The sequence below is a fragment of the Primulina eburnea genome, chromosome 8 (assembly GCF_022965805.1).
Source record: "Primulina eburnea isolate SZY01 chromosome 8, ASM2296580v1, whole genome shotgun sequence".
NCBI classification, from domain to species: domain Eukaryota; kingdom Viridiplantae; phylum Streptophyta; class Magnoliopsida; order Lamiales; family Gesneriaceae; genus Primulina; species Primulina eburnea.
Genome location: NC_133108.1, coordinates 24101009 through 24113032, shown reverse-complemented (window position 1 = coordinate 24113032; position 12024 = coordinate 24101009). Strand labels below are relative to the sequence as shown.

At 34.3% G+C, this 12024-nt stretch overlaps 1 protein-coding gene across 1 annotated transcript; it reads right to left on the bottom strand.

The window, feature by feature from the left end:
* Window positions 1–1875: 1875 nt before the first annotated feature.
* Window positions 1876–11704, bottom strand: LOC140839100 (uncharacterized). The gene is made up of 7 exons (XM_073205734.1): window positions 11188–11704; window positions 8904–9040; window positions 7876–8768; window positions 7490–7593; window positions 7262–7411; window positions 6395–6675; window positions 1876–2157 (listed from the first exon to the last, which is right to left on the bottom strand). Exons 1-7 carry the CDS (start codon window positions 11702–11704, stop codon window positions 1876–1878), a joined length of 2364 nt encoding a protein of 787 aa, XP_073061835.1.
* Window positions 11705–12024: the final 320 nt, after the last annotated feature.

Sequence of the window (12024 nt, the reverse complement as noted above, 5' to 3'; positions counted from 1 at the left end):
CAGATCTCTGGACTTAATGGAACGACAAGGGTACAGAGTCCCAGGACATTGTATAGATCCATGGACTTAATGCAATAACCAGGGTACGGAGCCCCGGTCCAGGTTACGGATCCCTGAACTTAATGAATAACAAAGGTACGGAGCCTCGGGCCATGGTACAGAGACTCCTAGCACATAACGTCATCTTATTTTTCTTGAAACTGCCTTCCATTGTCTGAGATTAATCTCTTGGAATTCCGAACTGGCGGACAATGTTCTTCCAAAGAAATTTTAACACTTCTTCTTCGGTGATTCTCGTCAGTGGTTCAACCTCAACCCATTTGGAGAAATAATCCACTGCCACCAAGAGGAATTTCTTTTGAGCTCGAGCAACTGGGATAGGTCCCACAATATCCATGCCCCATTGGCCAAAGGGACAAGATGCCCAAATAGGTTATATAAGAGTGGCCGAGCTGTGCTGAAAGTTGGAATGATGTTGACACCCTTCACAAGATCGGACAACTCGAAAAGAGTCTTGGCTTATACTCGGCCACCAAAATCCAGCAAGCATTGTTTCTGGGCCAATGCTGGTCCTCCGAGATGCTCCCCACAACAACCTTCATGTATTTCTCAGAGGACATACTCCACCTCTCCCCTAGATAAGAACTTTATCAAAGGTCCCTGGTATGATCTTCTGTATAAGATGATGTTATTCAAAAGAACAAACCTGAGAGCTTGTTTTTTGAACTTTTGAGCCTGAGCTCGGTCTTCAGGTAATTCATAATGGGCAATGAATTTGATCATAGGTGTCATCCAAGAATCCTTTGGAGTCGGCAGCACTTCCTCCTCAATAGAAAGAATCGGTCGGGTAATATGCAATACTTCTCGAGTGCCGACTTCTGATAAGGAGGCTGCCATTTTAGCCAAAGCATCTGCTTCCCATTCTTATCTGGGGGATCTGCTCAATACTCCAATCCAAAAAAGATTTTATCTTGGCTTTAATGAGCTTCAGATACTTAAGAATTCTATCATCCTTGGCCTCATAAACTCCCTTTATTTGCTGAGTGACTAGTTGTGAATCAGAATATAAAATAATCCGAGAAGCTCTTATTTCCTGGACAACGCGTATACCAATGAGAACATCATCATATATTGCTTCGTTGTCCACGAATAGTCTCCAGACCTCTTCCTCATCAAGCCGAATAATTTATGATAGGGCTTGTGCTTTGATGGCAACCCAGGGCATATATTCAATATCATACTCTCCTAGCTCAACTGTACACTTTATCATTCTCCCAGAAACCTCCGAATGAGGTATAATCCTCCAAGAGGACTGTATGTAAGACCGATAATAGGGTGCGAAAGAAAATAAAACGACAGTTTCCGATCAGTCATAATTAGGGCGAGGGATATTTTTCTACTTCAATATACCGGAGCTCGGGTTCTTTGAGAGCATAGCTGACATAATACATAGGCTTATGATCAGAGCCTTCTTCCTTATTGATGTATTTCTCCGCCCGGGCCAGAAGATCCTCAAAGTCCCCGGGCATTCTCTTGGTTAGAGATCGGAAAAACTCCCCCGCCCCCACCCCCTCGCGCGCGCGCAGGCCCTGAGTAAATGCAGTTGTGTTGGTCTCGCAAGAACATGAAGAAACATCAAAATCAACTCGATCAACCTTCAGATGTACACCCTCAGAGTTTCCTTGGGGCCCTACTTTACTTCTAATAGACTGAAAGCAGTTCTTTTATACTTCTTGCTGTTGCTAAAGTGGTGTAAGAACACATTTTTAAAATCTTCAAAATATTGAATGCTCTGAGGGGACAATCCTTCAAACCACCTCTGGGTCGGGTCCACCAGAGTAGTTAAGAAAAATTTTCACTGATTCTATCCCCATATCAATGCAGTATGACTATGTTTTCAAATCGAGCCAAATTCTCCTCAGGATCAGCACTGCCATCATAGTCCTTGATCTTCGTAGATTTAAAATGCTTGGGAAGATGATCCCGGACAATGGCACCAACAAAAGGGCATCCCTTAGTGATTACCCGAGCATTATTCCATCTTTCCATTTGTCCCTCCAAAATGTTCATATTCTGCCTCAACTCCTCCAACTCGTCGGCCCCAATAGGAGACTTAGAACCAGCACTAGACTCCTTCTCCTCCATTCTCATTTCCTCCTATGTGAGCATGATGAGAAGGAGCCTTCCTTGCTACGGCATTCTCCACGGCGGACGGATATAATCCTAGCCAACTCCTCAGGTGACAAAGAAATAATAAGTGGAGGTCCTATGAGGTGAGGACCAGCTTGACCAGAGATAAGTGGATTATATCTAGGACCCGAGAAGTATCTTGATTATTTATTCTGGTAGAAGCCATATTTACGTCTTGAGCTCAAGTTTCCCACAGACAGCGCCGATGATGCGATCCGGTTGAATGGGTGAGCTAGGTCAGGGCAATCCACCAGATTTGGTTAGAGTTTTTAAGGGAAAATGAGCAAGGGATATATCTTGATGATTATGGCTTCAACCGTAACCTGCGAACAAGGAAATGAACTCGTGAAAGGACGCCAGAGAGGTATCCAGCGTAGCCTCTCCTATTCTTAAGTTGGCAGGTGAAATATGAAGAGAACCAGTGTAGAGAAAAATAAAGGCTATTGGTGTGTATATGTCAATATATCTGAAAATTAAGATGCAAAGAAAACATGCTATTTATAGGAAGGAAAATAATGATTTTTCCTTTTTTTTGATTGCCCAATTATCACTTGTAGCCGCCACCTACTTGCTGTCATGCCGTCTTTGACTTTTTCATCTCGTCAAATCAGTAAGATTTTGTCAGGTACGCTTATCGAGAGAATATATTAACTACTTTCGCACTTTAGTGCAGTGCTATTACCGAGGCAGCTCGGGTTGAAAGCCTCTCGGGAACTTGTATGAGAGCCCGGGCCTCTGATAAACTGGGGAGAAGATGTCACGGGCATTCACTTACCCAGTTTATGAAGAACACCTCCTGTAAAATTAGTGACCTATGACTCTCTTCAACATGGTTTTAGGTGATGGTCGAGTATATATTGGATAATCTTCTCATCCTTTAAATTTGTACCCTCAACACATATATCAAGCCGCTAGTTTTAATAAAAAAAAATATATATATATATATATATAGAGTTAGGATCGGTTGGAAGTGAAAAAATGTTTAGAAGGAGGGTTGAATGAACATTTGACAATTTTCACAACTTTTCGATGGATGAAGCAGTTTAGTAATAAACTTGATTAAAAAATCATGTTGTCAATGTCAATTAGTTAACTTAATGAAAGTACGGAAATAACTGAAAGACAGATAGAATATTACTGATAAGAAAGAACACAAGATTTATGGATGTTCGAAGATTCACTAACTCCTACGTGACCCCTTCTATCTCGAAGATAGGATACGTACCTAAAGATTTTGGTTTATACAAAGATTTGTATAAACACACTTCAGTTTGAACTCAACACTGCCAAGACTGAAACTCTTAGTATCTGTTGAGACTTTGATTGTTGCACTCCCAAGAGCAGGTTGTCCACAAGTAATATAATTCGGTGAGTCCGATTATCGTATCCACAGGGAAGCTAAGGTAATTACAAATCCACTACAATGTCTTTTTGTTTTGTTTTTGTTTTTGTTTCTTTTTAATTTTAATTGTTTGAATATTTAATGGGTAAATTTTAATTGTTCAAAATTTAATTTAAGAAGTTGAGATTAAATGATCCACTCTTGGTATTTTAATAAAGTTAACATTAACGAACAATATTGAAATCCACTTAATAAAATGGTTCCAATATATTAAATAATCATATTTATATTATGTTATAAATTATTATCTCATAAATATATAATATATACCAAAACTTATAAATGTGGTCAAGTATTTATTGTGCTATATATATATTTGTAAACACTAAATCAAGGTTCCCACTTTAAATGGTTGGTAAAACCAAACTAACATTTAAATGGTACCAAGAAAATATTATTATGATATATTTATATATAGTAAATCAAGAAATCCAAGTTAAATGGTTGGTAAAACCAAACTAACATTTAAATGGTTCCAAGAATTTAATATTATAATATATTTATATATAATAAATCAAGGCATCCACTTTAAATGGTTAGTAATACCAAACTAACATTTAAATGGTTCCAAGAATTTAGTGTAACATATAGCAACAATAAATCAAAACTACCACTTATAAGTAGGGTATAAAAATGCTTAAAGAAATAAATATAACATAAACAATAAATAATGATTAAATAATATAAAACATAGATTCTTAGAATATAAATATAGAGAATGAGAGATAAAATATAAATATTTCTAAATGAAGAAATAAAAGAAAAATATAGAGAAATATTATGAACTCAAAGGTTTGTTCATAGAATGAGAGATATTCCAATACATTACAATGCACCCCTATTTATAGCCAAATTTGGGGAGACAACCACAAATAAAATATTATTTTTTACACATAAGTCTTCATTGGTGTTCCAAGAAATTAATATTATATTTCACATCACTTTTGAAAATCTTCTTCTCCGAATTTGCTTCTTCACATAAAATGAAACATGTGGATAATTGAGTTGTTTAGTTGTGGTATTTTTTTCAGAATATTTGACCAAGTAATTTGAGAGATATGGTCAAAATACTAGAGCATGGTAAAACTGCCACTCCTTTGGTAACTTTAATTGTTGCTTAATTTGATCCCATTTGTGAGAGGATTTTTATCTCATGCTTGGCAACAATATTGTAGATCTTATAATCAACTTTCTACAGGTCCAAGAATCATCTTAATCCCATTTGCAACGCCAATGTTATTCTTGTTTTATCGAACCTCTAAAAAATAGTAAAAACTTATAATTACACAACAACTTATATTTTATACAATTTATTATAAAACATATAATATTTAAACATTTAATAAAACAAAAAATATATATTTATATTATAAAACATTTAATTAATGTACAATTTTTATGTTTATCACACCTCCCAACCAGCTTATTGCTAGTCCCTAGCAATTTAAGCGTTAATAGCAATACAAAACATATTGATTAATTTAAATAGAAATGTAATCAGAACTATCTAAGTGTTTAAATTAAATTTGAAAACTGTCAAAGTTATATCAAGATCATTATAATTATAATTTATGAAATAATTTGAGATGATTAATTCAAAGCTTATTTCAGGTAGTTAAATGTACACGGCCTTCAGAAATTCCTAGTAAGAGTCTCAACTCCATATCCTCACAGATTAATAAATGTTTCAATTTATGGCAACGATTTCTCTCATGGAGTTGGAATACAGATAAATGCTCAGAAAAATGGTTTACAGTATGCAGACAGACAAACGAGCCAAACTAATCAAAAGATAGGAAATCTATTGATTTAAAATCCAGTTGTTCTTATTATATATATTTTTTTCCTGATTTTTTTTTTTACATCATTGAATCAAACTAAGTTTATGCTTCTTGACCATATATTTATTTAATTTGTACAATGTATTTCTCTCTCTCTTTTTTTTTTATTTGTATTTTTATAAGAGAAAAATGGGTCGCAGCATATAACTTAAATTACATAAATCTTCAACATCTTTCTTTCTTTTTTTCTTCGCTTTTTTTTTTCAGGAAATATCAATTTTTTTTTTTCAAAATAAGAACTCAAGATCTAAACAATTGATAGCCTCTCCGATGATCAATAAAGGCTCGCAAGCTGTTTTCTCAATCCTCTCCACTCACTCACAAAATATGTGTGAGTTCAAAAATTTTAGGCACTCTTATAAGGTATATCTTGGGCCATATACTTTAATACCTAATTTTATCACAATGGTTAATCACTCAAAAAGATTTCATAAATCATATTTTTATATTGATCAGAATATTAAAAATGACCTTTTTTCAAATAAAAATTTAAACATTCTTAAATAGATTAATGCATGTTCTAATTTAAATCTTTCAAATATGTAATGTATGACATTTTCGCAAAAATTACTAAGGTACAAACAATAAACATGGTTTTATTTTAAAATAATATTTAAATTTTTTTTTTAAAATTTGTTTTTTTTAAATGTGTTCTCCCCCCAATCAGAATATGACATTGTCCCTAATGTCAAAATAGCTATTAATAAAGAGTACATAATGAAAGAGATATCACCTGGAATTTTATTGAAGATAACAAACTGAAACAAACGCAAACCAATCCACGACTTTTGAATCAATGATCCAACTTCCTTTTCTTACTGCTTGATTGCGACCAATTGATCTTTGTTATCATCGGATCAGGCTTATGAAAAAAAACTTCCAAATCATCAATTAATTGATCGAAAGTCGAAGCACAGATGAGCATCCGTCGTGAATTTTCTGAAATGAAATTCTGTTCCACAGCTTTATCAAGAAATGTCAACAAACTGTCATAATAATTATTGATATTCAACAAGCCCACAGGTTTATTATGGATATTAAGTTGTGCCCAAGAAACAATGTGAAAAATTTCTTCTAATGTACCAAAACCACCTGATAGTGCGATAAAAGCATCAGAATTTTCACTCATTTCAGTGATTCTTTCATACATAGAAGAAACTTTTAATTCCTCCCCAATCGTAACACCTGTAATATTTCCTTCAGCTAAAGCTATAGGAATAATACCCAAAACCTGACTACCTCCAAGATGAGCAGATGTTGAAACAGTCTCATTAACCCAATATTACCTCCCCCATATACCAAGTGAATTTTTCTCTCAGCCAATATCTTTCCAAGATTATTCGCTGCTTCTACAAACACTTCATTTTTTCCAGGACTCGACCCACAAAATACACAAATATTTTTCAATGTTTGTGTAGAGGATCCAGCCATGTTTTTACCTCTTTTTTTTTTCTGCGAAAATAGAGAGAAAGATGAGAGATTTTATAGGGGTAATATGTTACCATGACAAAACTATGGGTCACAGCTGTAAACAGAATAAATAGTGAAAACAATAATGACACACATGCATATAAACAGTATTGTGATTGTGGCTCACAATTTTCCTCTGGTTTTACGTCCAGAAACGGCTTCAACGCCTTCTATGGGTCGAGTATATGCTTCCCATCCAATTTTCTTATAAATGGGCAAACAGGGTCTTTTTTAGTCGGATTCCCAAGACTATGACGCTCATCTTGGAATGGTTTCCATAAACGGAGAAGTTCAATATGCACATGTCCACTAGAATGCGTCTCAAGAGTCAATAAGATGTTATCTAAAGAATCCTTACTCAGCCCATTCTTAATGAAACCAATTTTATCTTCTCTGTTATCGGAAACACATCCCAAAGATCTGCATCGTTTGTCACAAGTCCATCTTGCACACTTATGACAAACCCCTAACCTTTTGGCCCTTCGTTTTTTCGCATAAGTGCTTTTTCCTAATCCAGGCAAATATCAAATGAGCAATGATTGTGGAACTTCTCCTCCTAATCGGACCTTAGCTTCTATTACAAGACGAATATCTTCTGGAATTCCTTTTTGCATTAACAATCTCAATCTTTCACACCTTCCTGCATAAATTTTTCTTAGAACATTTTCAGAAACAGAGGGAAAATATTTACAAATTTTTGAGAGAATTTCATCCATTTTGAAAAGAAAAGAAATGATTTTTTTTTTATTTTTTGTATCATCAATTGTGGGAAACTGATTTAACCGACTATGAGAGTCACAGAGTACCGTTATCCACCATTTAACCGGGAAAATAAAAAGATTAAGGAAACCTGAAATAAAAACAAACAAAATTAAATGCAACATAAAAATTTAAGGATCAGAAAGGGAAATAAACTCTTCTTGAAAGATTTCATTTTCCAAAAATGGTTTAAGCCTTTGTCCATTCACTTTGAAAACATCACCATTTTTAGGATTTTCAATATCCACAGCTCCATAAGGATACACATGCTTTACAACATATGGGCCTGTCCATCTTGATCGTAATTGTTCTGGGAATATGTGAAGCCGAGAATTATAAAGCAAAACTTTTTTACCAATCTCAAAAGATTTTCTAAGAATTGTTTTATCATGAAATGATTTGATTTTTGCTTTATAAATCCTCGAATTCTCATACGCGTCATTTCTGAGTTCATCAAGTTCATTAAGTTGCAATTTACGCAATTTGTTGGCATCATCCATGCTTGAATTTAAAGTTTTGATCGCCCAATAAGCTTTATATTCCAATTCCACAGACAAATGACAATGTTTTCCATAAACCAACCTATAGGGAGACATATTCAATGATGTTTTAAAAGCTGTTCGATATGCCCAAAGTGCATCACTAAGTCGCAGAGACCAATCTTTTCTATTTGAGTTAACAGTTTTTTCCAAAATTTGCTTTATCTCCCTATTAGCTAATTCAACTTGTCCATTTGTTTGAGTATGATAAGGAGTAGTTACTTTGTGAGTAATACCATATTTTTTCATTAATGAAGCAAATGGTTTATTAACAAAGTGAGTTCCCCCATCACTTATCATAGCTCGATGAATTCCGAATCTACTAAAAATATTTTCTTTCAAAAATTTGATGACGATTTTATGATCATTTGTTCGACATGGAATTGCCTCTATCCATTTGGAAACATAATCAACTGCAACTAAAATATACAAGTATCCAAACGACGGTGGAAAAGGTCCCATAAAATCAATTCCCCAACAGTCAAAGAATTCAATTTCAATGATAGGATTTAAAGGCATCATGTTTCTTTTTGAAATTGCACCCAATTTTTGACAATTTTCACAGATCTTGCAGATTTCGTGGGTGTCTTTAAATAAAGTGGGCCAATAAAATCCACACTGCAGGATTTTTTCAGCTGTTTTCTTTGAAGAAAAATGTCCTCCGCATGCTTCTGAATGACAAAATTTAATGACACTACTTACCTCATTGTCGGGTATGCAACGTCGAAAAATTTGATCTGGACAGTACTTGAACAGATACGGATCATCCCAATAAAAGTCTTTTACCTCATTCAAAAATTTTCTTTTATCTTGGGAACTCCATTGTGGTGGCATTTTTCCTGTCACAAGAAAATTTACTATGTTAGCAAACCAAGGTGTAGTAGTAACTGAAAATAGATGTTCATCAGGAAAATTATCGTTAATTGGTGTCATTTCAAAAGATGATCCTGTTACTAGTCTCGATAAATGATTGGCTACGACATTCTCGGTTCCTTTTTTATCTTTGATCACAATGTCAAATTCTTGGAGCAACAAAATCCATCGTATCAGTCATGGCTTTGCATCCTGTTTCGTCAACAAATATCTAATAGCAGAATGATCAGTAAACACAATAGTCGTTGATCCAATCAAATAAGAACGAAATTTATCTAATGCAAATATTACAAGAAGTAGTTCTTTTTCAGTTGTGGAGTAATTCATTTGAGCATTGTTTAAAGTTCTACTTGCATAATATATCACATAAGGCTTACCGTTTCTTCTTTGACCAGTACTGCACCGACTGCATAATGACTCGCGTCGCACATGATTTCAAATGGTAAAGACCAATCAGGAGGTTGCATGATAGGAGCTGATGTTAAATGTCGAATGATTTTATCAAAAGCATTTTGACATTCTTGAGTCCACACAGTGTCTTTTGTTAAGAGGTTACAAATGGGTTTAGAGATTAAACTAAAGTCCTTTATAAACCTCCTATAAAATCCAGCATGTCCCAAAAATGAGCGAATTTCTTTAATGGTTTTCGGAGGGGGTAAATTGGCAATGACATCAACTTTTGCTTTATCAACTTCAATTCCATGAGATGACACGACATGTCCCAAAACAATTCCAGAAGTAATCATGTAATGACATTTTTCCCAATTTAAAATAAGACCTTTTTCCTCGCATCTTTTTAAAACTTTTTCCAAATTTTCAAGACAATTATCAAATGTATTCCCAAAGACAGTTAAATCATCCATGAAAATTTCCAAACAATTTTCAACCATGTCGCAAAAAATGCTTAGCATACATCTTTGAAATGTTGCTGGGGCATTGCATAATCCAAATGGCATCCTTCTAAATGCAAATGTTCCAAAAGGACATGTGAATGTAGTTTTATCTTGATCTTCGAGTGCAATGAGAATTTGATAATAGCCTGAATATCCGTCAAGAAAACAGTAGTAGGGATGACCAGCTACTCTTTCTAAAATTTGATCCAAAAATGGTAATGGAAAATGATCTTTTCTAGTGGCATCATTTAATTTTCTATAGTCAATACACATCCGCCAACTAGATGAGACTCGACTTGTTAACAATTCACCTTTTTCATTTTTTATCACTGTGATGCCAGATTTTTTTGGAACTACTTGTGTTGGGCTTACCCACTTACTATCAGAAATAGGGTAGATAATCCCAACATCAATTAATTTGAGAACTTCAGTTTTCACAACATCTTTCATGTGTGGATTTAATTTCCTTTGTGGTTGTTGAGATGTTTTAGCATTTTCTTCTAAATGAATTTTGCATGTGCAAATTAGTGGATTAATGCCCTTCAGATCTTTTAGTGTCCAACCAATTGCATTTTTATGTCTTTTAAGCATTTCAACTAATTTACCTTCTTGATCACTTTCTAGTTTGGAAGAAATTACCACTGGATATGTTTCATCTTCTCCAAGAAATGCATATTTCAATTCTTCTGGCAAGGGTTTTAACTCCAATATTGGTGGTTCGTCTTTGTTCTCATATTTTGCATCAAATTCTTTCGCTGATCAGGGTAACGAGTGATACCTGATAAAATCATCAAGATCAATTTCAATATTTTCTTTAACAGTTTCAATTGAACAAATATCTAATTGATCACGAGTACTCCCTTCTTGAATGTTTTTTTCCACAAGAGTTTCAATAAGATTTTCATCTTCACTTTCATCTCCTTTGTCATGTGGTTGCTTACAAAGATTAAAAACATTGAGCTCCAAGGTCATGTTACCAAATGACAACTTCATTATTCCATTCCTGCAATTTATAAGAGCATTAGAAGTTGCTAAAAATGGACGACCCAAAATTAGAGGAATTGCATTACAAGCTTCGAAAGGTTGTGTATCTAAAACTATGAAATCGACAGGATATACAGAGTTATCAACTTGGACCAACACGTCTTCTACCATACCTCTTGGCACTTTAACAGATCTATCGGCAAGTAAAAGTGTTACCGAAGTAGGTTTTAACTCGCCTAGATTGAGTTCTTGATAAACTGAATATGGAAGTAAATTCACACTAGCTCCAAGATCAAGCAAGGCTTTTTTAATCTTTCGTTCTCCAATAATACAAGAAATAATAGGACAACCAGGGTCTTTGTATTTCAAAGCATTATTATTTTGAATGATTGCACTTACTTGTTCTGCTAAAAATGCTTTCTTTTTCACATTCAATTTTCTTTTCACAGTGCACAAGTCTTTCAAAAATTTGGCATATGATGGTACCTGTTTTATTGCATCTAATAAAGGAATATTAACTTTTACTTGTTTAAAAATATCATATATATCATAATTCAAATTTGATTTTTTTGTATTTTTCAATGCATGAGAGAATGGTGGTGACACTGTCTGTTGAACCTCCTCTTCGGAAGTTATGGGTTCAACTTCCTTATCTTTTGAAGTTGATTTATCATCATCTTCACAAGGTTCAAGAATGGATTTTTCCACAACCTTACCACTTCGAAGGGTAAAAACAGATTTTACCTGATCCATCAGTTGAGTTCCAGAAGTTCCAGTTCGTGTATGATGATCCTTGGGATTAGGCATAAGTTGTGAAGGAAATTTACCTTTTTCCTGAACATTAAGTGCAGATGCAAATTTAACAAGAGTATCTTTCAAATCTGTCATGGTTTGAGCAGATTGAGTATTGATAGACTCTTGCTTTGCAATGAAAGAATTCAATGTATCTTCCAAATTTCTTTTCGGCGGAGGAACATAAGGTGCATAATTTTGAAAATTTTGTTGATTTTGAAAATGTGGTTGCGGAAATTGTGCAGCATTATCATTCCTCCAACTAAAATTTGGATGGTTTC